The 24,848-nt window shown below is 43.5% G+C and overlaps 1 protein-coding gene across 1 annotated transcript in view; it reads left to right on the top strand.

The window, feature by feature from the left end:
* Window positions 1-3,647: 3,647 nt before the first annotated feature.
* LOC308105516 (liprin-alpha-3-like) overlaps window positions 3,648-24,848 on the top strand; it is a gene marked incomplete at both ends in the record, with an annotated part of 25,338 nt that continues 4,137 nt past the window's right edge. The window contains 22 exons of the mRNA XM_080456301.1: window positions 3,648-3,983; window positions 10,660-10,761; window positions 11,364-11,528; window positions 13,515-13,589; window positions 13,713-13,772; window positions 14,128-14,256; window positions 15,045-15,137; window positions 15,516-15,568; window positions 16,493-16,586; window positions 16,823-16,957; window positions 17,047-17,130; window positions 17,663-17,794; window positions 17,901-17,963; window positions 18,813-18,895; window positions 20,035-20,221; window positions 20,778-20,965; window positions 21,777-22,020; window positions 22,613-22,752; window positions 22,901-23,049; window positions 23,263-23,359; window positions 23,490-23,571; window positions 23,679-23,879. Coding sequence (XP_080312427.1) covers window positions 3,648-3,983; window positions 10,660-10,761; window positions 11,364-11,528; window positions 13,515-13,589; window positions 13,713-13,772; window positions 14,128-14,256; window positions 15,045-15,137; window positions 15,516-15,568; window positions 16,493-16,586; window positions 16,823-16,957; window positions 17,047-17,130; window positions 17,663-17,794; window positions 17,901-17,963; window positions 18,813-18,895; window positions 20,035-20,221; window positions 20,778-20,965; window positions 21,777-22,020; window positions 22,613-22,752; window positions 22,901-23,049; window positions 23,263-23,359; window positions 23,490-23,571; window positions 23,679-23,879 — 2,892 coding nt within the window. The remainder of the gene's footprint in view (window positions 3,984-10,659; window positions 10,762-11,363; window positions 11,529-13,514; window positions 13,590-13,712; window positions 13,773-14,127; window positions 14,257-15,044; window positions 15,138-15,515; window positions 15,569-16,492; window positions 16,587-16,822; window positions 16,958-17,046; window positions 17,131-17,662; window positions 17,795-17,900; window positions 17,964-18,812; window positions 18,896-20,034; window positions 20,222-20,777; window positions 20,966-21,776; window positions 22,021-22,612; window positions 22,753-22,900; window positions 23,050-23,262; window positions 23,360-23,489; window positions 23,572-23,678; window positions 23,880-24,848) is intronic.

Here is a 24,848-nt window from a genome sequence, read left to right as displayed (position 1 = left end):
CTGAGGACAGTCTGAGTGGAATTTTGTCTTTTAATTTTCAACAACGCTTTCATGTTGCTGTAGCATTATGGTAAATGCTTTATTATTATTTAAGAATTATAAAGTGGACTTTTGCCTCAAAGCACTCTCACAGTTACAGCAGGCTTCATCTTCAATGTGATGGATTTGCTGTATTATTTGAATTAATCTTTCAGGAAACCAACTCTGGACATTTGCTTGAATACAAAAACCACTTACAGGGTTCAGACTGTAAAACATTCTATTTGGTCTTTTTTTAAAGCGGTTATATTTGAAGAAGTGTTTTTGATGTAGTTTGCTTACAATACATAATAACAAAGTTCGATGATTTATCCCACACCTAAAAGCTAATGCCTGCTTGTTGTCTAATCAGTGTCTATTTTCACTTTTTGCACTTGTTGTCCCAAAGCCCAAATTTGTTGTTGGTAATCATTGTTAAAAAAAAGAAGAAAAAAAAACTAGAAGTTTAGCTACACTTGATCAGTACAGTACACACTATTTGGTTGATGTACTGTACAAGGTACTACTGTAGGCCTATGTCTTGGGGAAACTCAAAGGAACATGTCACCTGTCAACCTCATCTCCAAAAATAGGTCCTCACCAATGCTCACTAGGATAGTACCATTTCTGTCTACTTGATCTGTGTCTCAGAGGTGGGCTGTGGGTAGCTCAAAAATGTATCTGCCGATCAACGGCAGGGATGTCATATATTTCTAACCCTGGCTATTATTTTGGCATGCTAACGTTCCAGGAAGAGAAGGCTGTCATTTCCATTTGCGTGAAATCCCTGCTGATGACGTCATTGGCAGGACTAAAGATGGAAATGAGCTAGTGGCTAAATCTGGTACAAAGCATCTTTTCTCTTTACTTGAGATTAATTTATTTTTTACCTGGTCCCTCATACAAATAAACTGATAAATTAAATGAAGGTTCAGTACATTTTGAGCTATCCACAGCCAACAACTTGCGCACAGAGCGACACAGAGCGAGTTGATAGAAATGGTACCATCTTACAGTGAGCATTAGTGAGACCAATATGGTTTCTTTAAAACTGCTATCGAAATTCAGGACAGACGCAGAACATAACTCAATGCGCTTAAATTATCAAGTAGAGCATGTGCTTTACACATCATGATCAGCTTAATTTTCACATGCAGATCAGTTGAAGTACACCCTAGCATCCCTATTCAGCTGACTATTGGCTATTTTTGCCGAAGAGATTAAGGTGTAGAGGGAAAAAGGAGGGGGCTAAGTACAGACCCCTGGGGTACCACGGTCAACAAAGTATATAGGGTTTAAGTGGCTAGGTTCTAAGCTATCTTTGGCATAATTTGTACTTTTGACTACTGTATGTCATCATAGCATCGCCTTTTCAAGTGTACCTGTTTGTTAACTTATATGTTGTTGTGATGATGACGGCAGGTGATAATGATTATATGCAGCAACTGAGCAGCAGTTGATATTTCACAGAAGTTTAAAACGGCTCTCTAAATGGCATTCCCTTTGAGCATTTAAAGAGGAATATGGCCGAAAGCAATACCGTCAGCCTTGCATGAGTAATTATCCATCAGTCGCACAGGGGAAGGAAGCACGTTTTTAAGTATTGAGACACGGCGAGGCTGCCAAATGCTGCCAACCTCACCAGCAATGAGGAGCTAATTCAGAACCACATCAAAGCGAGGTCGCTTTGAAACCGGACAAGGCATCTGATTCCTTTTGGGTCGCGGTCCCCAAATTAAATCCTGTAAATCCACATGGTGTGCAAACCCTTGGCATTTTGTGTTGGCAGCTGTGGTGCACTCAGTTTGTACAGAACACATTTGATCTGCAAAACGGATGATTTTGATTGGAGAAGAAGATGTTTTTTCATTGCGCCACCTTGGCTTACAAACATAAAGAAGCCCACATGGGCCACTAAGTCAAACCTAGCCATTTGACAGTATAAAGGCCACGCGGCAAGCCTTTGAGTACTAATAGACTAAATGGGGAAGAATAGGGTATGAGAGAGTGGGACATCAAGCACAATAGCAATAGTGGTTGTCTGAATCAGTGCAATTGTGGCCCGCAACTCACAAGATGTCCTTATACACTTAATGGGCCAATGAAGTATTATGCAGACCGTTATCCATTAACAAACATGATTAAAAGTTGATAAGTGGTAAGATTTTGCATTCTGGAATCACAACTAATCATTTTCAGCTCGCTAGAAAAAGCAAATGTCAACAGATGTGGAGCTCATAATTGTCTTACTTGATTCATATGAGCCTGTCTGTCTTTTAACTGTTGGCTACTTTGAATTCTGAAGTGTTTTTTCTGTCATTTATTTAGACTGTCATTGACATAGCCAGAAACAATTTGATCCTTGTCTCTTTTGGAGGTTTATTGAGTTCCATAGCTCAGTGTTTAGGTCTCACCTTAATACCTGCACTCTACTCACTGTAGCGGAAATCCTTATATCTGGATGTGAACGTGTATATATATATAGGCCTATATATATATACACATAAATATATATATATAGACTATTATACTGCTAAATATTTGTATCTCTTGTAACCCATTCAATCCGGGAACGCATCTGTGTAATTTTATTAAAATTTTATTTCTTTGGCTATTTTAGAAAAATCTTGAGAATTTGTGCAAATCTTTGAATATATATATATTTAAAGTGAACATTTAAAGTGAAATCTTTGTTCCTGGGGGTCCCTGGAACAAAACATTTTGAGATGGGAGGTCCGCGGCCAAATACAGTACATATCTAAAAATGTTTTCTAAATCCTAACAGTATGTTGCTATATCAGTGGTGCTCCAACTTTTCCATGTCAAGGACCCCCAAAATGATATGTATTTGGCCGCGGACCCCCATCTCAAAATATTGTTGTTCCAGGGACCCCCTGAAGCACAGATCAGAGTTAAAAATAGCAGATCTACAAGCTCGTACCGAGTGCCGCACTATGAGCTTGTAGATCTGCTATTTTTGAATAGCCAAAGACATCTAAAATGACACAGCTATGCGTTCCTGGCTTGAATGGGTTAAAGATGCACAGTGATGTCTGCTGAGGTGAGTCTAACGTGATGCTTGCTCTGTTTTTCAGCTATCTCTCCTGGTGCTTTAAGGAACCTGGCCTAGTGGACCAAGATTAGGAGCACCAGTTCTATTTCATCCCCTTCCTTCCCCCACAGCCCCGTCACCTTCCTCCCCCTCTGCCAATCCTAAAACTTCCCGTTTCATCTTCCACGTTGACGCATGACGCAAGAGGAGCATTGAGACAAGACGTGCCGTAAGGACGTTGGATTTGGGAAAGCATGAAGGCAACAATAGGAGGAACCGCGAAAGACATAAACGTGACCAAATGAGTGATTTTTGTTTTTGTTTTTTTGAAAGCCTGAAGAAATAAATATTTATATTTTGTACATAGCACTTTTAGTAAAACGTGAAGTATCCTTGTTACAAGAACATGTTTGTTGAAGGCTGAAATCGCACGCCTCTGTAACGTAAAAGACCACACTGGATTAAAGAAGAATCCTCGAGCACGGAGTCGAGCACTTTGCACGTACAATCCCCTCATTTAGTCCTTTTTTTGTTTTCATTTTTCTCATTGAGACCCTGACACACACGCCACGGTCTCATGATGATGTGTGAGGTGATGCCCACCATTTCGGAGGATGGACGCAGCGGGGCCGGCGGGGGTCCCTCGTCTCCCGCTGGAGCCGGGGTCGGAGGTTCGGTTGGTGCCGTAGCAGGAGGGAGCTACGGCGGCAGGGAACCCAGGGGCGGGGGAGACGACGGGGGGAGCACGGGGAACCTGGAGTCCTTGATGGTCAACATGCTGACGGAGAGGGAGAGACTGCTGGAGAACCTGAGGGAAACCCAGGACTGCCTCGGCACGGCCCAGCTTCGCCTCAGAGAGCTGGGACATGAGAAGGACTCACTTCAGAGGCAGCTCTCCATCGCTCTGCCACAGGTACTGTGTTTGTGTGTGTGTGTAAGATGGACATTTATTTATGCAAATGGGGGAAGTATAATATGAGTGTTGATGTAAGGTGAAATTGTTTGTGTTATGTAGCCTGAAAGCATAGCTGTGCATTTATTATGTTCGTTTGAACATGCATGGCTTGAGTCTTGAAACATGAGACAGAGCCTTGACAGTGACAGTTCACACGCGCACACACGCACGCACGGACACACAGCAGCTACCAAGGAACATCACAATGCACCCTGCTCAGCGTACTTAAGAACCTTCTACACAAATATAAGGCCTTAACAGGTTTATGTTCTGTTTATGTTCACATGTGTTCTGTGGTATGCTGTTTTCTGTTTCATTTGGCATGCTATTCCAGATAACTTGTAGATTCTGTAAGATGATCAGGCCCCATTTACACTTGCATTAACATTTGTCCTGGGTGATCATATTGTAATCGGATTGCGCAAAGATCTGATCACTCAAACCACCTCAGAAGGTGGTCAGAGATGCATTGTGTAAATGCATCTCCAGTCCACATAAAAAAAAGAAACGGAAATAGAAATGAATGTTTTTGTGTGTAGAAACCAAATGTAAGTAAAGTAAGTAGCCTTGAGAAACAACGGTTCCGGAGCCATAAGACCCATAGCCTTTATCCCATAGGTCAGGGGTCTTCAACAGGGGGTCCGGGACTCCTAGGGGGGTCCTCAGAGTTACTATAGGGGGCCGCTAAATCTTTGTGATAGGATAATTTTTTACATTACACTTGAACTATAGCATCCCTATTCTGAGGGGAACATTAGCCGAATATTGCAGATCTACAAGCTCACAACGCCTCGCAGTGCGAGGCGTTGTGAGCTTGTAGATCGGCTATTTTCACCAAAGATTATTTTTTTGGGGGGGTTAAGTGGTTAACTGTCTGAAAATACACATTAACATGAATCCAACACAACACTACACAATGATAGTGTTGTCAAACAAGTCTATGAAAAAGTTTAATCTCCAACACAATTTTATACAATATGTAGTGGGGGGTCCCTGCTTCATCTCTCTCTCAGCTAAGGGGTCCTTGGCCTGAAAAACGTTTAAGACCCCTGCCATAGGTACCTTAGGGGTCCATCTCCAGTTTCTGTATATAGCGTGAGCTTGATAGAGAGAAAAAAATATTCAATCGGGAATTGAATCCCAATATTAGTATGAAAAAGTGCAATTAGGTTCAGCTCTACATGACACAGGACCCTCAGTCCAACCCTTGACGCTGAGTGCCAAGCAGGGAGGCATTGGGTATCCTTTTTATAGTCTTAGCTATGGCTTGGCTGGGAATTGAACCCCCTATCTCCCAATCTTATGTCGGACACTCCAATCACAAGGCTACTGAGCTGGACCCGAGTGTAGGTACTGTAGGCTTTTAAACTCCAACATCAGAACGCCAATGATAAATCAGTGTTATCCTGAGCAATCATATTTCTGGCGGATGTGGAAATGATGCGCAGCATTCTGCATTTTGCGTGGGAAAATTAGATCCGATTTCAATGTGAATGCCAGGGAAGGGACACATTTTAACGGCAGGTGTAAATGTAATCCAGCTGAATAAGTCTACAGTACTATGTGGATAGGAAACATTTTAGGGCAACAGATGTTACACACTGGAGATACCTGATGAAGGTATGAAGGTTTGCTGTAAAGTGAAGACAGTGTGCAGGATCTCAATGTTTTCATGTTTCATGCACTGGTTGCCTGCTCCTACCAACACATTCTCACATATAGGCGTCAGTTATTGCTGCTCTGTCGTTTTCACTCCCTAATGCGTCACTATAGGACTACAAAAAATAAAAGGCACGCATTGAAGCTTCAAATACTACTCGAATCAAGGGATTAGACAGCGTCTCTGTGGTTACCTGGTAGCAACGCTTGACTAGTAACCGCACGCAACCTCCCATGATCGGATCTAGACAATTTGTTTCTCTCTCTCTGCCTAGTTTTTGTGAGGTTAGGGTTAGGGTTAGGTTTAGGCGTATTTTTGTGAGGTTAGGGTTAGGGTCAGAGCAGGGATTTCACGGAGGCCACGAAGGCCATGGCCGTCGTTGCCCCTCAGTTTGGCCATGTGCCCCTCAAAAAAAGGCCACAGTGGCCCCAGCTGACAGTACCACTTTTTTCTCCGTCTCTTTCTTGTCAATATGTAGACACTAGTGTTTCTTTCTTGTCATGTAGACACTAGTGTTTCTTTCTTGTCATGTAGACACCAGTGTCTTTGTTGAGATTCTGAATTCTTAACTCCCCTGAGTCCCCATCTTTAAACCAATCCAGTGACTTTGATTGGTGCAGGGCCGAGCAAGGATCAGATTGTAAATACCATAATTTATTTATTTCACTGCCGATAGTATACATATTAAATTTAAAATCATCCTTAAATTCAATTCATTCTTTCAATGGACTAAAATCTTGTTTTATTTGATAGCCTTCCTGCCCTGGCATTTGGCCTTTGTGCCCTCAAAAAATGGACAACAACAAAGGCCAAGTGGCTTTGCCCCTAAAATGACGAAATTCCAGGCCTGGTTAGGGTTAGGTTTAGACATATTTTTGTGAGGTTAGGATTAGGGTTAGGTTTAGGCATAGTTTTGTCAACATGCAACGTCGCCATGGCGTTCTGTCATGTCAAAACTTGACTTTCAGGGCGTCCCGTCATGTCGCTCAAAACTTGACGTTTCAGGGCTACTGACCTTTTTCACAAAACACTGGTAATTCAAATAATGTTGAAAACAGTACCTATGTTATAATTCGGCATTCTCATAAACAATGAGTATGTTGTGTATATTTTGGAAATCATGTTTGAACTGCTAAATCTGCCCCTCCCCACATTTCCCATACTCAGTTGTCAGGAGTGGAAGAAGTCCACCCTGGCAAACCCACCCAAGCTCCATATAAACAAATACAAGGATACTTGTATATACCTTAATTATTATTTTCTTTTACTAATGTAGAGTAGCCAATTATTTTTTACCCCCTTTTCTCCCCAATTTAGTCGTTATGCCAATGTATTCCTCCCCACACACATTTCTGTGTTGTCACTGCTGTCGTATCCTACTGACTCACCTGCCAGTGAGAAGCCCCCACCAGGAGGACGCGTCGCGTAGAGCCTTCGTTCTACTCCTCCCGCCCAACACTCCCCGCTGACAGGCCCGCAGGAGGAGTACGTGCAATGACCGATATCACCCTTCCCGCCCGGCTTCCCTCCCCCCAACATGGGCCAATTGTGTTCGTGTAGACACTCGACAAAACCGGATGCACCACGGTTCAAACCCACAACCTCTGTGGTGGTGGGCAGGGACTTTACCACTGCACCACCCGAGCGCCCACAGTTCTTTTCCATAGTGTTTTAAAAGTAACAGTTAAAAATGCAACAATGTAGGACCTATCCTGATCGTAGGTTTTCTGTAGCCTAAATATCTATATACACAATGTTTACAGCAGGTTAATAACAAAATGTGCTATGTTACCATATGCAAAATCAAGGCATTTAATAATACTAGAGGTTCGGGCTATCATCTAGAGTTCACATCTAGAGTCATAGTATCGGGGATTTGTCGGAGTACCCGTTGTAGCCGTCTGTCTGTGTCCCTTTTGTGCCCATATATGGAGATCTCTGTATCTGTCTGTCTACCTGTGTCCCTTTATGCCCATATAAGGAGTTCCTGATCTCATTAGTACATGCCCATACCCTGTATATTGGCTCTCTGGGCAAGACCTAGCCGGTTGAGTGTCTAAACGGAAGTACCGGAATTTGGCGGTAGTACCGCCCTAGGAATTAACGTTGACAAATCTGTTTACGTTCTTCGTGAATGAAACAAGTGTCGTGATTGGTCGAAAGAGATCATTTCCCGGGGAAATGCGTACGACGGAAGTCGCCCCATAGATAGACACTCTCTGCATTAGGTCGTGACCAGGCTTTTCTCTTCGCAGATGAGTAAGGCTGGGTGGGAATGAGGCCAGTATATTGGTAGGGATAAAGGTATATGGATAAAGGAAATAATAATGTTGCATTATTGTCCAATCCGGTCGGAACCATATAGATTTGAGTGACCCAATGACCTTTCTTCTACTGTAGGCCCAAATTTCCGCTTGCACAAAAGAAGACTCCTCAGAAGATTAATCCTAACCGTTTGAGTGACACCAGGACTTCTAACGCCACCCTCAGGCCAAAAGTTTTGTTTCCGCCAAGCCGAAGGCATGACCGAGACTATGTTTTGCACCCTGCCTGTCCGACCATGTGTCCGTCCACGTGTCTTTCTGTCTGTTAACAGCTAATCTCCGGCACCGTTGGCTCGATCGACGTGAAACTGTGCACACACACTCCCTGCACTCTGCCCCAAATGTTTCACATCGGCCTGTTATAGCGTCACCAGGAGGCCGATTTCTGCACACAAAAACAATTATATTACTCCATATTTGCTCCAAACATCACGCAAATCGGTAAACAGTATCTCTATAGTAATGTGATCAAGATGGATCTGTCCGATTGTCCATCCTGATTGGCTTCCAAAGTTTGCAGGAGTGGTCCGTTTTGAACAAAATGCCTCAAATCATGAACACAGCGTCCGATTGCTGTGAAAGGCAGAGGAAGAAATGCCACCCTTTTCACATTGGCCTATTATAGAGCCAAATAATTGCGCCAATCAACATACAGTATTGTGTCTGTGCAATAACTTCATCAACATGAATCCCTCAACTTCTACAGATTCCACTCACCTCTATAATGACTGAATTCCGAACATTGCTGGCCCACAATAACCTACCTGACCTGGCGGAGACCTGTGCTCCGAGAAGCACTTTTTCTATTTTTTTTTCATTTGTTTTGCCCCACCGGTGCTTAAAGTATGGCAATGTCAGTCGATTCAGATCACATTTTCTCTGATTGAATGTAAGTAGCAGTTTGGCCTGAAGAGTAATTAACCACTTAAACCCTATATGGTTGACGGAGTCCCTCAGGGCTCTATACTAGCGTATTTTCTGTTTTCTGTTAGTGTGGGGTAAGCTTCCGCTGAAAATAGCCGATCGACACACGACGCGTTGTGAGCTTGTCGATCTGCTATTTTCAGCGAAAGCTTTCCCCACAATATGGATGCTGGGGTTTAAGTGGTTAATTGTTGTTGTGTGGTTGCTGTCCAACATGTACATTCTGGTATGTTGACGTCATCACTACCATATTGCATTGTGGGATATTTATGCCGGCCTAGCGTACAGTATCGCATACTATTTTATTTCCATGAAATGTGTGTGCATTCCACACACTATTGAGTACATGCTAATGTTTCGGACACAGTCTCAGTTTTGCTGACATTTCCCTCTCTTAGATTTTTCTTTTTTAGTATTCATATTAACCGCTGTATTTCAAAGAAAGATACTACTTTCATTTAGATGAATGAAGGCCTGCCAGTCCACAGAGGCTTTCTTTTTTCAGAGATGAAATGGAAAAGAATCGACAAGGGAACAAAGAGAAGCCAACTGAGAAGCCGCCCTTATCCAAACAAGGAACAATCCCACAAGGCCATGAGCCAATGGACCCACTGTGTCACCATCTGTATCTCTCTTTCTGTCTCTGTCTCTCTCTCTCTCCCTCTCTCTCTCTCGCGCTCTCTCTCGCTCTCTCTCGCTCTCTCTCTCTCTCTCTCTCTCCCCTCTCCTCCTCCTTGCTCACTCACAGACCCATTATGTGTTTATGTACTATTTATACTTGTTTTGATTTATAAAACAGGTAGCAATGTCACTGTCATTCTCAGCCAGTCAAACAGAGCAGTTTCCTCAATCCTAGAATGTTTTGCTGCTGTTTTTTGTGTGAAGCACTTTCACCCTATTTTGGGCATGCATATTTTGGCCATGCAAGTCATTATAGGCAACGATAAAAAAAATAAGTGTTAGCTTTTAGATCAGCTAAGTATAATGATCTCTTAACCATATAGATATATTATAGCTATAGTGTAGTAACTATAAGAGATCATTGACCATGACATCCACTGAGTGAGTCTGTCTGTCTGTCTGTCTGTCTGTCTGTCTGTCTGTCTGTCTGTCTGTCTGTCTGTCTGTCTGTCTGTCTGTCTGTCTGTCTGTCTGTCTGTCTGTCTGTCTGTCTGTCTGTCTGTCTGTCTGTCTGTTTGTATTTTGTTTTTCACAAATGATGTAAGACAAGCTTTCCTATTTGCACTCCATTACTGCGCACTAGTTGCAAATGTATTCCCGTTAGTGTTGCAAGTGACATATCGGCGCTGTGTTTTCAGGCCTTCTCTTGTGTATTCCCGTGCAGTGCCATTGTGTAATGGTGTGACGTAATCTCTCCATGAATGTTGTGTTCACAGAGGGGGAGAGTGATACGGGAAAGTGTGTCAGTGAGCCACGCGATTGTTAAGTGTGTTTACGTCACATATACAGTACAGTACATCTTCCCACTGTGTGTGTGTGTGTGTGTGTGTGTGTGTGTGTGTGTGTGTGTGTGTGTGTGTGTGTGTGTGTGTGTGTGTGTGTGTGTGTGTGTGTGTGTGTGTGTGTGTGTGTGTGTGTGTGTGTGTGTGTGTGTGTGTGTGTGTGTGTGTGTGTGTGGTGTTCCTAAAGAACTACTGTATCTGGTCAAATAGACGCACCTGACACAGCGTCACACCTGAACGCATGTTGCATGTGTCTTCCACAGGAGTTCGCTGTGTTGACTAAAGAGCTGAACGTTTGCCGGGAGCAGCTACTGGAGAGAGAGGAGGAGATTTCTGAGCTCAAGGCGGAGAGGAACAACACACGTGTAAGATGTTATAGCGGCCATTTTGCCTATTAGCAAAAAAAACCTGTCTTCCTGTCATTATCTTCCTCATCCATTGTGCTGTGACTGCGTGGGTGGGACGGCGCTCCCTTTCCGTTTTCTTTTCTTTTACTTCCCCTCGTCCCTCTTCTTTGTGTTTTCTCCCTCGTTCATCGTCTTCTCGTTTCTTATCTCTCCAACCATTTTGTTTCGTTTTGTGGTACCTCACCGCTCTTCTTGAAACATTTTCATTTCCTTCAAATCTGCTACACCTCTCCATCTTCTATTTTCTCTGCATCTCATGATATCACCCACATGGTCTTGCCATTCCCTATTTCCTCTCCATTTCTCCCTCTCTATCCCTGTCTTTCTGTACCCTCTCACCATTGCTCTCCTCTCCTCCCTCCCCTGTGCTCTACGGTACGTCATCACTCTTTTCTTCTCTCCTCTGCCTGAATTGCTGATGCCTAATTCATGCTTCATGGTGCGACGGTGTCGCGCACCAAAAATAGCAGATCTGCAAGCTCAGATCTGCTCTTTTTGCAACTATATCGTATCGTATGATGAAGTATAAATGATGCTTAACACCCTCCCACCCTCCCCAGTTACTGCTGGAACACCTGGAGTGTCTGGTGTCGCGTCACGAGCGGAGCCTGAGGATGACGGTGGTGAAGAGACAGGCCCAGTCCCCGGCAGGGGTTTCCAGTGAGGTGGAAGTCCTCAAGGCCCTTAAGTCCCTGTTCGAGCACCACAAGGCGCTGGACGAAAAGGTTGGTGTAATTAACAATGTCATTTTTGTTTGCCTTGAATTGCCGTAGAAGACCGTTGTCGGCAGCAGAGCCTCTCAGTTTCACTAATTGACAATCGGTCCACCAGGGCTGTCCCAAAAGTGCAATTTGCACATGACATTTCCAGTTCAGGATAAGAGGCGGCAAATCGGTACTGCGGATACCGTACAGTATGTTTCAAATGGAGAGGTAACAGTTGCTATGCATCCTATTTCTGTTAGAGATGTCCCGATACCGATACTAGGATCGGAAATGTGTCCGATACTCCTATTTTGGTCATATCGGAATTGGCGAGTACGCTAGTCTATGCACCGATTCGATCCAGGGGTTGACACTTTTTAACGGTTGCCAGACTGCCCGTGGCAGGTAAATAAAACTTTTGAGCAGGTGGAGTTCGCTTTCGATTTGCCTACCGGGAAAGTGCACGTTTGAGTGAGGAGTCTGAGGATGCAACCGTCTTTAGTTCGCTACAACACGAGATATCTGTCCAAACACCAGAGCACTCCGTCTCCCCCCCTTCTCTCTCTCTCTCGCCCTCTCGCCCTCTCTCCCACACACACACACACACACACACACACACACACACACACACACACACACACACACACACACACACACACACACGCACACACTCTCAACTGCAGTCAGTCGCTCAAAAAGCTCATGCAAGCATTCTTTCCCAGTAGACAATCTTCGCGACTATTTAACTCTACTACGGGTGTGCGTGAGATGAGCGCGGGCGCATCCCACCCGCGATATCTATATAAAAAAACACCCGCAGGGGCACGGTGGCGCAGTCGGTAGTGCTGTCGCCTCACAGCTAGAAGGTCCTGGGTTCGATTCCCGCAGGGGACGCTGTGGGCGCTGGGGGCGTGTTCTCTCCTCCGCGTCATCAGTGCCCATACCCTAGGTGGGGTTGGCGAAAGGGCCTTTCTGTGTGGAGTTTGCATGTTCTCCCCGTGTCTCCTAGGGTAGATACCCTCACAAAAACATGCAGTAATCCTGGTCACTATACTGCCTCCCCCAGGCCAGCCGGGGCGCCTGATGGAGGGGAAGGGAACTGGTTGGAATAACGTGTTCCTTCCACGCGCTACGTCCAACCAGGGAAACTCTCCCCTGTCAGGTGACAAGAAGGTCAGTTGGCTCTCATGCATTGAAGGAGGCATGAGCTCGGCCCTGGCCTCCCTAGGTTGGCAGAGGGAAGGTAGTGCCCAGGATTACATAGACAATTGGCACTGGGTGTAAAAAATAGGGTTACAAAATCGTGGGATAAAAATTATAAGTAAAAGAAAAAAGAAAAAAAACACCCGCAGACTTTTCCTTATGGGCTGCGGTTCCCTACTAGTCCCTGACCGACGTGTGAAAATACAAGAAAGCAGCTCAAAACAGCCGTGCCAGTAGTAGCCTACCTACTGACGTTTAGTGAAAGCTTAGCATTGCACAACGTGTCAAGTCAGACGAACGTAAACCCTTGACTCCCGGTCGGTGGACTTCAAAATAAGAGATAACGACAGCCTGCAACAGAAGCACAGAGTGAGAGAAGTGAACAATGTTATAGCAGAATAGTGGTGAGAGTTTGAAGTCGATCGGTTTAACGGTTCTCGAGATATGTTAGACAGAGTACTTTTGAGTGCTTTTAACTGCATTTATATTGTAATAAAGCAATTACAATGCATTTTACTTAACGAAGTTATTATCAAATGCTTTATAATGTGTTAGGACTATTGTTATAAAGCATTATGAGTATTCATGTGTTCTTATTACTATACATATAAAGTATTATAACCAGATTACAATGCATTATGCAAGTATAATCCATGGATGCACAGCAAGTGTTACCAACAAGGCAAATCGATTTAGGAAGTTCCAATATACGTCTTCATTTGATACAAGTTGTGATAATGCACTGCGAAAATAATATTTGTGAGGTATTCCCATGGGTTGTCTCATTCCTCTGGGCACCTGCAGGTTCGAGAGAGGCTTCGCGTGGCCCTCGAGAGGGTAACTCTGTTGGAGGATCAACTACAAACGTCTTCTCAAGAGGTAAAGTACAGTCTGGAAACTCTGCCCTTTTTGAATGTTTGAAGCACAGCACATTCAACGTGACTCAGAACAATGACAGAAAGTTGAATCTATTGTCTGCTATTTTGTCTCCGTCTTTCCCAGGTAATCTCTTTAAGAGACCAAATTAAAAGACGTCAACAAGGGTTGGAAGGCGGGAAAGATGTAAGGGAGGGTTTTATGCATGTTGGTTCCAGTGTTTTTGTGTGTGTGTGTGTGTGTGTGTGTGTGTGTGTGTGTGTGTGTGTGTGTGTGTGTGTGTGTGTGTGTGTGTGTGTGTGTGTGTGTGTGTGTGTGTGTGTGTGTGTGTGTGTGTGTGTGTGTGCGTGTGCACCAGAACAGTCAGTAGAGTAGTACTATAAATGTATGGATATCATGATGTTTTGTTGTGCTGTTTCAATAGAGCTTACCATACCTTGCCGAAATGTCATTAATATTCACCTGCAACCTCAACTGGTTCTAATTGATTCTTTTTCTCTGTTGCTCTTATTTGTTTTTCCAATACGCTGCTGTAAAGCAGCGCCTTCCCAATGGCCCGTCGTCTGCCCTGGACGATGGCGAGCTCGACAGACAGAGAGAAGGAGAAATAGAGCGACAAAGATCTGAGCTCTCCCAGCTGAAAGAGAGACTGGCTCTCATGTGCCGGCAGGTGAGTGAGTGTGTGAGTGAGTGCATGTGTGCGTTTGTGTGTGCGTTCGTGAGTATGTGTACTCTACTTACAGTATGCACACATGCTTGTATACTGTATACACAATTACCATCAGAAAGGCTGTGCATGCATTTCGTAACCTCTTTGCACAATGTACCAGTACAGTTTTGATAATTAAATCATTAATACATAATAACGCGACTTACTGTAGTAGTGCTGGGCTAAACCAGAAGTGAAGGAGCTCCAACAGCACAGCAGGGGCATTTAACAAGGAGAGTCCAGGCTGGAGGAAGCTGTGTCCCCTCCTCCCTCTTGTGGCTAATTAGAATAATGCAACTGTTTTGGCAAGCGTCATTATGTAGTGCATTCTGATCACTGTCGGACATACACAGTTAAAGTTTAGTCATTTATCAATTATTATGTAATGAATTCAAACTGAATAGACGGTGAATGATTGCTAACTAACTACAGTCCCTACCTTCTTTATTTGGATTACACAAATTCAACATTTAACAGGCAAAGGATTCAATTGAAGAAATGAAGTAATGTTCATAAATACTACTAATATCCTCTTATCTCATGAATGTTTTACACTCCTCATACCCTTATTCAGACCCCTTGCTCAGCATATTGGGTTTTTGGTGCTCTTGAAGAGTTCCCATTCACCCATTAATATGAATATTCTGATTCGCCATTTCCAAAAGTGCAGCCATTTCCAAAGTGCACATTTAGGATTTAGCAGTGAGTAATGACGGCTCTGTCTGTGTCGTCTTGTGCTGTCGTGTCAGGTTGGGGAAATAGAGGAACAGCTTGCGGCCGCCAGGAGGGAGGTGACGAAGTCAGAGGAGGCCAATCAAAAGCTCCAGAGGGACGTAAAAGAGGTCTGTTGGGCCAATCTGTTCCTTCCTGGCCGAGGCCCTCAGCTCTCTGGACTACATACATTGTCTGTTAGAACATAACATGCATCTACTTGAAAAGCACCAATGGAAAATGTGTTGTTTTGTTTTGTTCTTGGTTTGAGAAATGAAATAAGAAGGGGCGACATAACGTTGAGCCCTGTTTGAGCTGTATAGGCTGTTGTTAAATATAACATGACACTATTACCTCACAAGGCAGAACATGCCACCCCACTACCAGATACGTATCCATCAGTTACAGTGTAACGTGATATGTTATGAGAGCATAGTTGCGTGTCCAATGATACATTATGAACTTGTTTATCTCTATGCGTCATCACAAACGATTCTCCTCTCCTTCAGGCCCTGTGCCAAAGAGAGGATATGGAGGAAAGGATTACCACGCTAGAACGCAGGTAACCTGATCCTGTCTCGCTGCGTTCAGAATAATATCGCAATTGTAAAGATCTATTCTTACCCATGGTGATTTCTCTCACCCACAGTGTGTGAGACATGTATCATAATGCATATGGCTGAGGTAATGTTGGCTTGAAACATGTTGTGAGGGCGTAATGCCCCTTTAAGCTGTCACCGGCTTCTTCATCTGGTGACGTCCGTGCTGACGTTTCTAATTTATAATTAGAGTGTTTCAACTCTCCTGGAAAAATCTGGAAAAAGCGATAGAATTTTGTAATGACATGATTGCTCACGTCTAACGCAAGTGTGAATCTTTTTTAATGAAATAGAGTGGGAACCCTGAATAATTAACGTTGCCCTGTGTCGTTTTACATACTGTAACTTTTTGCAAACTAAAAAGTAAAGGGATTCTTTAATTGGGAAACTGGATCCTTGGCACAGAGTTTGAAGAATGACAGCACAACCTCCCTCCCACCACCACCACCACAATATAGATCAAAATCCTCTTTACCGTTGGTTTACTTTTCTTCAAAACACAGTTTTTCTTTTCTTAGGTTCATTTACTTGTCTTCAAAACACTGTTGTTTTTTATGAGTTGAGTTTTTCAAAACGTACGTTTCATTTGCCTATCGCCAAATATATGCTCCGTCGTATGACGTGTCGCGCGCCGAAAATAGCCGATTTACATGCTCACAATGCGTTGCATCATTGTGAGCTTGTAAATCGGCTATTCTTGGCAGGCGACACCGCCGCACGTCGAAGTATAAATCAGGGTTCAGCCCTCTGCTGCAGTATTCACACCCATTCCTTCACCTCCTTAATGTACCAGACCAGCTCTGTCAGTCACACAAAATCATGGATTATCTTAGCCTGACCCAGCACTACAACGCTAATCTCACACTGTACCATGGTGGTGTACGCAGGTACCTGAGCGCCCAGAGGGAGGCGACGTCTCTCCATGACATCAAAGACAAGCTAGAGAACGAACTGGCCAGCAAAGAGTCTCTGCACAGACAGGTGGGGGAACAGCTAAAATCACATAACCGGTCTGGTTGTATTGGTATTGCTCTGATGTTTGTGCCTGCATGAGCATAGGGCATAAGGCTTCCATTGTGCCTGAGAGCCCTATAAAAAGAATATTGCAGCCACTGAGAAGGGCATTCATTATTAACTATGAATTAACACATTGATTATTGTAATGCCTTTATAGTTGGGGTGAGCATCAAAGTTGTGTTTTACCTCCTTGTGTCCAGAGTGAAGAGAAGAACCGGCTGCTTCAGGAGCGCCTGGACGACGCCAAACAGAAGCTCCAGCAGACCCTCCAGAGGGCCGAGACGCTGCCCGAGATCGAGGCCCAACTCGCACAGAGAGTAGCTGCCCTCAACAAGGTACTGCTTGGATTGCCGCTAGAACGCAGGTAATACGGATAAAGTAGTGTCTGTCAAGACTACACATTTTGTGATTCTCTCTTATTTAGGCGGAAGAACGCCATGGAAACTTTGAGGAGCGGCTGCGGCAGATGGAGGCTCAACAAGAAGAGAAGAACCAGGAATTACAGAGGGTAATGCCGCTTATCTCTCTGTCTCTACCTGTATTTTGGCATTTTGGTCAAAATGTACGTCTGGGCGACATTTAAAATACTCGCTCACCACCAGCAGAGACGTAGGTTCACTTTTCAACAGCAGTGCCCCAGGCCTGTCCGGGTGCCTTGACGAACACAATTGGCAGTGTGTGTGTGTGTGTGTCCTCATTGCTGCATTAGCGACCCCAACGTTGTGTGAAATCACTGTTGAGGAAGGAGGCCACATCGCAAAAAAGTGCTGGCTCAGGCCAACATTATACGCAAACAAAATGATTGGTGCCATACATCAGCCGGCTCTCTGTTTGTGTGTACTCTGTAATAGCGTGAACCTCCGCGTGTTTTACGCTCTCCCGGTAAAACTCCTTACTGTCCGGTGAAAAGAGGCGGCTGGTTGTAGTAGTACACTTTCCCCTGGCCAAGGGAGGTTGACAACATCAGGGATCTCATCTTTTTGTTTCTCTTTATGTTTCTGTGCCCTGAATCTGCCCCTCTGTCGTATTTTTTAATGCAGGCCAGGCAGAGGGAAAAGATGAATGACGAACACAACAAACGCCTCTCAGATACAGTAGACAAACTCCTGTCAGAGTCCAATGAGAGACTGCAGCTCCATCTCAAAGAGAGAATGGCCGCCCTGGAGGAGAAGGTAATGAGATGTATCTCGTCAGTGCTTTGGTTCTCATATAAAGGTCTGTCAACTACATCAGCAAAAGGTACATTGCATATTCATTCTTCCCCTTCTGGCACTGTAGAACTCTCTGTCGGAGGAACTATCCAATATGAAGAAAATCCAGGATGATCTTCTAGCAAACAAGGTATTTCCATATTCACTTATTTAATTGCTTGTTTTTGTTTAGCATTTACTCATTTTAAATTGTCACAAGCTGAGACTTTTAACACCAGTATCCTGCCTCAAGTCACACATGCACAAACACGTGACGCTTTTGCTAATTAGCTATTCTATTTTATTCCAACCTTGCGATGCAATCTACTGTAATCCAAGGCTGGAAAAAAAACGATTGCCAGTGTTTCATGCACACATTGATTAGGGCTGTCACGATTACAAAATTGAGTTGACGATTAATTGTCACTCAAATAATTGCGATTAACGATTTAATTGTGTGTTTGGCCAACATTATGAAGCCTTTTAGGCCTCGTAATAAAACATTACACAGGCAGATATGACAAATAATTGAAATATTCAAAGCAATTATTGACATATTTGATCATTTTTATACATGTAAAAATAAAGCTTAAATAGCAGATCTACAAGCTTACAACGTGTCACGGAGTGATGTGTTGCAAGCTTGTAGATTGCTTTTTTTCATATTTGAAAATGTGTGAAAATATTTCAACATGGAAACGATTATGCAAAAATCATTGCGATTATCTTAAATAATTGCAATTACCGGTAGACGATTATGTAATAATTGTGACAGGCCTAATATTGATGTCACGATGAATTACTTTGATTTAGAGTCTAAATCAAAGTAATTCTCATTGTCATCGTGACATCAAATTAGTATAGAATTGTGGGAATTGTCTAAATTTTAGACAATTCCCACAATTTTTTTTTTTACTAATTTCAAGCAAACAAAAGATGTGCCGTTTCAGAGTGATCAGTCATTTTCCTTTGACCTCTCCTTCCCATCATTGTCCTGTAGGACCAGCTTCTGGCTGAGCTGGAGCGCGTTCAACTGGAGCTGGACCAGCTGAGAGGCCGGCCTGGCTCCTCCTCCTATTCCAGGTTAGTCACAATGGACCCCTTCAAGGGTATTTATTTATATATTCCACATAAAGGACTAAATAAACATTCTAAACTGTCCCAGGGGGAGATTTAATGCACACCCCTGCTCCGCGGCGCTCGCTCAGACTAGCTGACCTTTGTTTACCCCCCAATTCCCCCTTAAACCTCGAGTTCTCTTGTGATGTACTTCTACTACCAAAACAGAGGAGTTATTTATGTGATGCCTGGAGGGAGGAGTGTGGTGTGTTTTATAAAGAAACATTGCACATGATCTGTCATCTGAACGCATATGTTGTTACGCTGTTTACCTTGGGACCTTGTAGCTAGTGTTTTTTACACCCTTTCCTAAGGGTACTTTGTCATTTTCAAGAACTGTTCCATAACACAGTGTTTCTCAAATTTGGGTATGCGGAGATACTACACAGTGTACATGAGAGAAAATGTATTTTACTGTTATGTTTAATGATAACACATTGACAAACGTTGTGCGAACCCGCTGATCTGTAAAGTGTTCAACCAAATAAGATCAAAAACTTGACTAGCCCAATTATTATATACTTATTTACTTAAAGGAGTAGTTCACCCCAAAAAAAAAATATTTTCTATCAATTACACACCCTATGAAGGCTTGAATTCATGGAGATTTTTTTGTTTTTGTTGCATTCATAAGCCAATAATTTGATGACGAGTCTCCCACCAGAGACATTAGCATCTTTCCGCCAGTCATCAAATGATTGGCTCAGGAATGCGACAAAAACTAAAGAATCTCCATGAATTCAAGGCTTCATGGGGTGTGTAATTGATGGAAAATATAAAAAAAATTTGGGGTGAATTACTCCTTTAATATACTTATTTGCTGTTATGCTGTTTTATTTTTAAAACATTTAAATGAAAATGTATGTTATGGCCACAATAAATCTGTTCAGGAGACACTAAAACTCTTTCACTCCGTTGCCAATTTGTAATGTTATATTATTAAAAAGGTAGCTTATCATTAATTTTTTCTAAGAAATCAGGGAAAAGGGGGTATACTTGGATTCAGAAACCAGGGGAAAAGGGGAGTACTGAAGCCAAAGACATTTGTTTTTGAGAACCACTGCCATAACAAATGAATTCTGGATCTCACCAAACCTCCATAGGGCGGGCAGCGTGAGCTCACTTCCATCCACCCTTTTTCGAAGATCTCTTCCAGGGAGCGCCTCGGAGCTGCGGTACCCCCAGGGTGGCGGCTCACTCCCGTCCGGCTACAGCAACTCCACTACTGGGGTGGTGGTCAGGCGGGCACACCGCGGCCGGTGGGGGGCCCCTCGGGACGACGGCAACAAGGTGCGGGATCTCATGCTATTATGATGGGGATGATGATAATGATCAGTGGTGGAAGAAGTACACTAAAAGTATCAATACTACAATGCAGAAATACTCTGTTACAAGTACAAGTCTCGTATTCAAAATTTACTTGAGTAAAAGTACAAAGGTATTGACATCAAAGTGTACTTAAAGTACCAAAAGTAAAAGCACTCATTATGCAGAAATCTTCCATTTCACGTTTTCAAAATGTATAAAATCATTTGAAAATAGCCGACCTACAAGCTCACAACGCGCCGCGATCGGCTATTTTCAAATAGCCGAAGTCTAAATAGGGCTGAAGTGGTTAATGTATGTTTTGTAATAATATTTTAAATCTACAAAGTAGACCTTAAAATTGTACTTAAGTACAGTGCTTGAGTAAATGTACTTAGTCTTAGTTACTTCACACCACTGATAATGATTACGGTAATCATGAATTCATTCCTCTCATCTCCTCACCTTGCCTCTCCTCTCGTCTCCTCATGTCCTCGTGTCTTTCCCTCATTCCCTGTGTGATTGTTCCCTGTCCTTCCAGTATGGCGAGTGGGACAGCGGCAACATGATGGGCCCCGGGTTCGACGGGGAGGGAGGCTGCTCTGACGACGAGGACGACAGAGAGACCATGTTCGGCTCTGAGCTGCTGTCCCCCAGTGGGCAGACGGACGTACAGACCTTGGCCATCATGCTGCAGGAGCAGCTGGAGGCCATCAACAAGGAGATCAAGTAAGTGCTACTGTTCTGCTCCTCACCAGTGTTGATTTCGTCGACTAAAACTGACGAAAAGTGTCGACTACCTTTTTTCACTGACGAAAACAAAATAAAAACGAAATAAAAACTAAGCTATGATGACTAAAACTAAGAAATATATTGACAATTTCGACAACAAATAAAAACTAGACTAAAATGTTAGGGAGGGACTAGTGGAGAAGAGATCCAGTAGAACTAAGACAAGTCATTTTATGTTTGGTAAAAATGTGCTCAGGTGTTGCGCTCTAAAACTAAATCAAAATTTGCTCTCAAAAACAACACTGCTCCTCACAGACAAGTGCAGTTAGGGCTGCACGGTTATGACCAAAGTGATCATCACGATTATTTTTGATCAATATTGCGATCACGATCATTTATCACCATTATTCATTAGCCAGTGGTGGGGTATAGCCTTGTAGAAAGAGGGATAGACAGAGAGTGGACGGATGGAAGACTGAATACAGCGCTTCTGAGCCAGTCCTTCCACATTCACATTGATAAATATATCATCGCTGTGAATGCGTGCGGGAATCTCCCTCATTATCAGTGCAACATTTGTGGCAATCAATTGAATAATCACAATCCCCGCAATCTGCATGAAATTGAAATTCAGGCCCTGAAGGTAGCAGTTTAGGGAGAGCTTGACTCGTATCGCAGTGGAGCGTTCGATGGGCACAGCACTCAGTTTTAAATGTCAATAATCGGACGATCATGTTCATTTAATTGGGGGAAGACTTTTTTCGAATATCTTTTTCTTTTTCTTGTCTCTCCTCCCCTCTCCCCTCAGGCTGATACAGGAGGAGAAGGAAAGCACGGAGCTGAGGGCGGAGGAGATCGAGAGTCGGGTCAGCAGCGTGGCCCTGGACGTGTCCCTTCCCCCCTCCTCGCTGGGTGGAGGTCGGGACAGCATGGGACGGGGGTACATGACCCCCTCACTCACATCCTCCACCTTGGCTTCCCCTTCCCCGCCCAGCTCTGGACATTCCACTCCTCGCCTACCGCATTCCCCTGCCAGGGAGTGTGACAGACAGGTACTGACCTCAATGCTCTCAGAACTGAGAGCAGGTGTTTTACAGCCGTTTACATGCTCAATACAGTTATCAGTGACAATCCAAGAGAAGATGTGATCTGATGTTGATATAACTTGTATTATAATATAATATTATCACTGGGTTATATAATATCATCCTGCTTCACGTACCTAGAATACATGCTACATGATGATGGACAGAACATGCACAATTACTGTACAAGTCTCAAAATACTCATAAGGTCTCAAGGTAAGGTAAAGACTTTAGCTATGTTGAATATGATTGTTTGTTAACCACATGAACCCTAGCGTCCCTATACCTCAACAAAGTATACATGTTAAATGTTAAAGCCTCACAAAGGATAGGTAGCACTAAGGAACGGTACTGGAGCTCACAGGCAGTTGAAGCCTTTTTATCGCAGATGGAGACTCCATCCGTCTGTTTGCAAGACCCGAAACACCCAGTGACTCCAGGAAACAACACTGATGATGTGTCCAAGTTTGTGCATCAGTAGATGTTTTGTTAACTGTCAGATGGGACTGGGGCTGCATGCTTATGCTAACAACATAAATGTTTTTCCTCCTAAATGCAGAATAACAAAGAGGGCGAAGAATGCAGAGCACTAGCCCTGATTGACCCCAACCAGCCTGCTGTTCCTCGTGCCCTGCGATTGGACAGAATGACCCACACTCACCCAGGGGCGGGGCTTGATGATCACCGTGAATTCCGCAGGTATTGTGATTGCACTTTTAGCACGAAAGTCAATGAATAACTCGATATGCTCGCAAAATAACCTTTAAGAATTGGTTTAATTCGCTTTCTATCTACCTACTGTTGATTTTCCATTTTTCTCTTCTTTGGTCTATTCCTGTCTGTTTAGTATGTCCACTGATGGAGCAATCACTGCTAGCCAGGATTCCCTCCACAAAGCCAGCAAGAAGAAAAGTATTAAGTCATCCATTGGTCGTCTCTTTGGGAAGAAGGAAAAGGGAAGAATTGGTGGGCCTGGGCGTGAATCTTCATCACTGGGTCAGTGAATAGACTCATACATGTATTATGTTGTATTGCACGGTGTGTTGGCGCTAAGCTACTTATTACAATGCACGGGTCCACACTTGGTATTGCTTCAGTGACTTCCCTGTCATTCAATGAATCTTCTGGAAGTCCTCTTTGCACTCTTGAATAAACAGGGCTCATATTCTGGACAACTCTCTCACTACGTTTGTACATTTCCCTCTCCAGCCTCCACACCCTCTGATGACCTGGGTTCAGCTGACCCCCTGGGCCTGGCCAAACTCGGGACTGGAACAGTGGAGAAAGATCGCCGCAGCAAGAAGAAGTTAGTCATCCATTTACACATCCAACATTCATTTTAGAACATTTACAATGTGTGTTAAAATTGCATGCTCTCGCTACCCTCTCGGTCGCCATGTGTGTCTATTCTGATCATTCTCCAAATTCCATCTCAGGCACGACTTGTTAGAGGAAGCCTGCCGTCAGGGACTGCCCTTTGCCTCGTGGGACGGCCCGACCGTGGTCACATGGCTTGAGGTAGAGCGTCAGCCAATCATTTCCAGTGATTATATGGTTCAATTTGGGGTCATTCATCGCAACCTAATTGAATCATGTTCTATGTGTCTTTCTGTGTTGTGTCACAGCTGTGGGTGGGGATGCCAGCGTGGTACGTGGCAGCGTGCCGTGCCAATGTGAAAAGCGGTGCCATCATGGCCAACCTGTCCGACACAGAGATCCAGAGGGAGATAGGCATCAGCAACCCTCTCCACAGGCTGAAGCTCCGTCTGGCCATCCAGGAGATGGTGTCCCTCACGAGCCCCTCCGCACCCGCAAGCACTCGCTCAGTAAGACTCAGCATCACATGTACATGTATACACACAATGACATGCAAACACAAATTATATGTACTCTACAGCAGGCCACATATTTTCAAAGTTAATGCTGAGGCCCCAAAGGGGGGGGGGGGGCGCCAGGGGGGCTATTTGGAAAGAAGAAGAAAAAATATATTAAACATCTAAATTCAATTCAAATTCAATTCATAAGATTATTGTGCCAGTTTAAACACTTTCAACATGGGTCCCTATTCTGGGCCTGTCATTTCAATTTCAATCATTCTTTTTCAAACATTTTCAAAAAAAATCTAAAATAGATCTATAAGCTCTAGGGGTGTAACGATACGTTTTAACAACGATTCGATACGTATCACGATACTTGGTTGTCGATACGATACATGAACGATACAGGTTAATTTAGAACGATACGATACGTTTCGATTCAGCGATTTAGTCGATACGATACATGAACGATACAGGACAGGTTAATTTAGAACGATACGATTCGATTCAATGATTTAAAATCGATATAGTAACTATTTATTTACCCAAGAATTCTGTGTGAAAAATAAATACCTGGATACTGGATATAAACCCCTCTTTCTCTTTTCTTCTTCTTAAAAGTACTTAGTATTGATATAATTGATTATTTGCATTGCAGAACGATTCGATACGATTATTTGCATTGCAAAACGATTCGATACGATTCAAAGTCAAACGATACGATATTTAGCTGTTTGCATATCGATATAGTAGATCGTTGAAAATTCAAAACGATGCATCGATGCAGTTACTGTATCGTTACGGGCCTAATAAGCTCACAACACGTCACGGTGAGTTTTGAGCTTCTAGATCCGCTGTTCTATTTTTGGAGCGTGGGAGTCGGGGATGTGCCATTTCGCAATAGGGGTGCCACAGCCAAAATAGCTATTGCTATTTGGCTATTGCTACAGTATTTGGGGTTCTTGGCATCGAAAAGTT

This window comes from Gymnoscopelus braueri, assembly GCF_963280865.1.
Source record: "Gymnoscopelus braueri genome assembly, chromosome: 17".
NCBI lineage: Eukaryota > Metazoa > Chordata > Actinopteri > Myctophiformes > Myctophidae > Gymnoscopelus > Gymnoscopelus braueri.
Note: the sequence above shows the minus strand (reverse complement) of the source record. Positions and strands in the feature narration are given on the sequence as shown.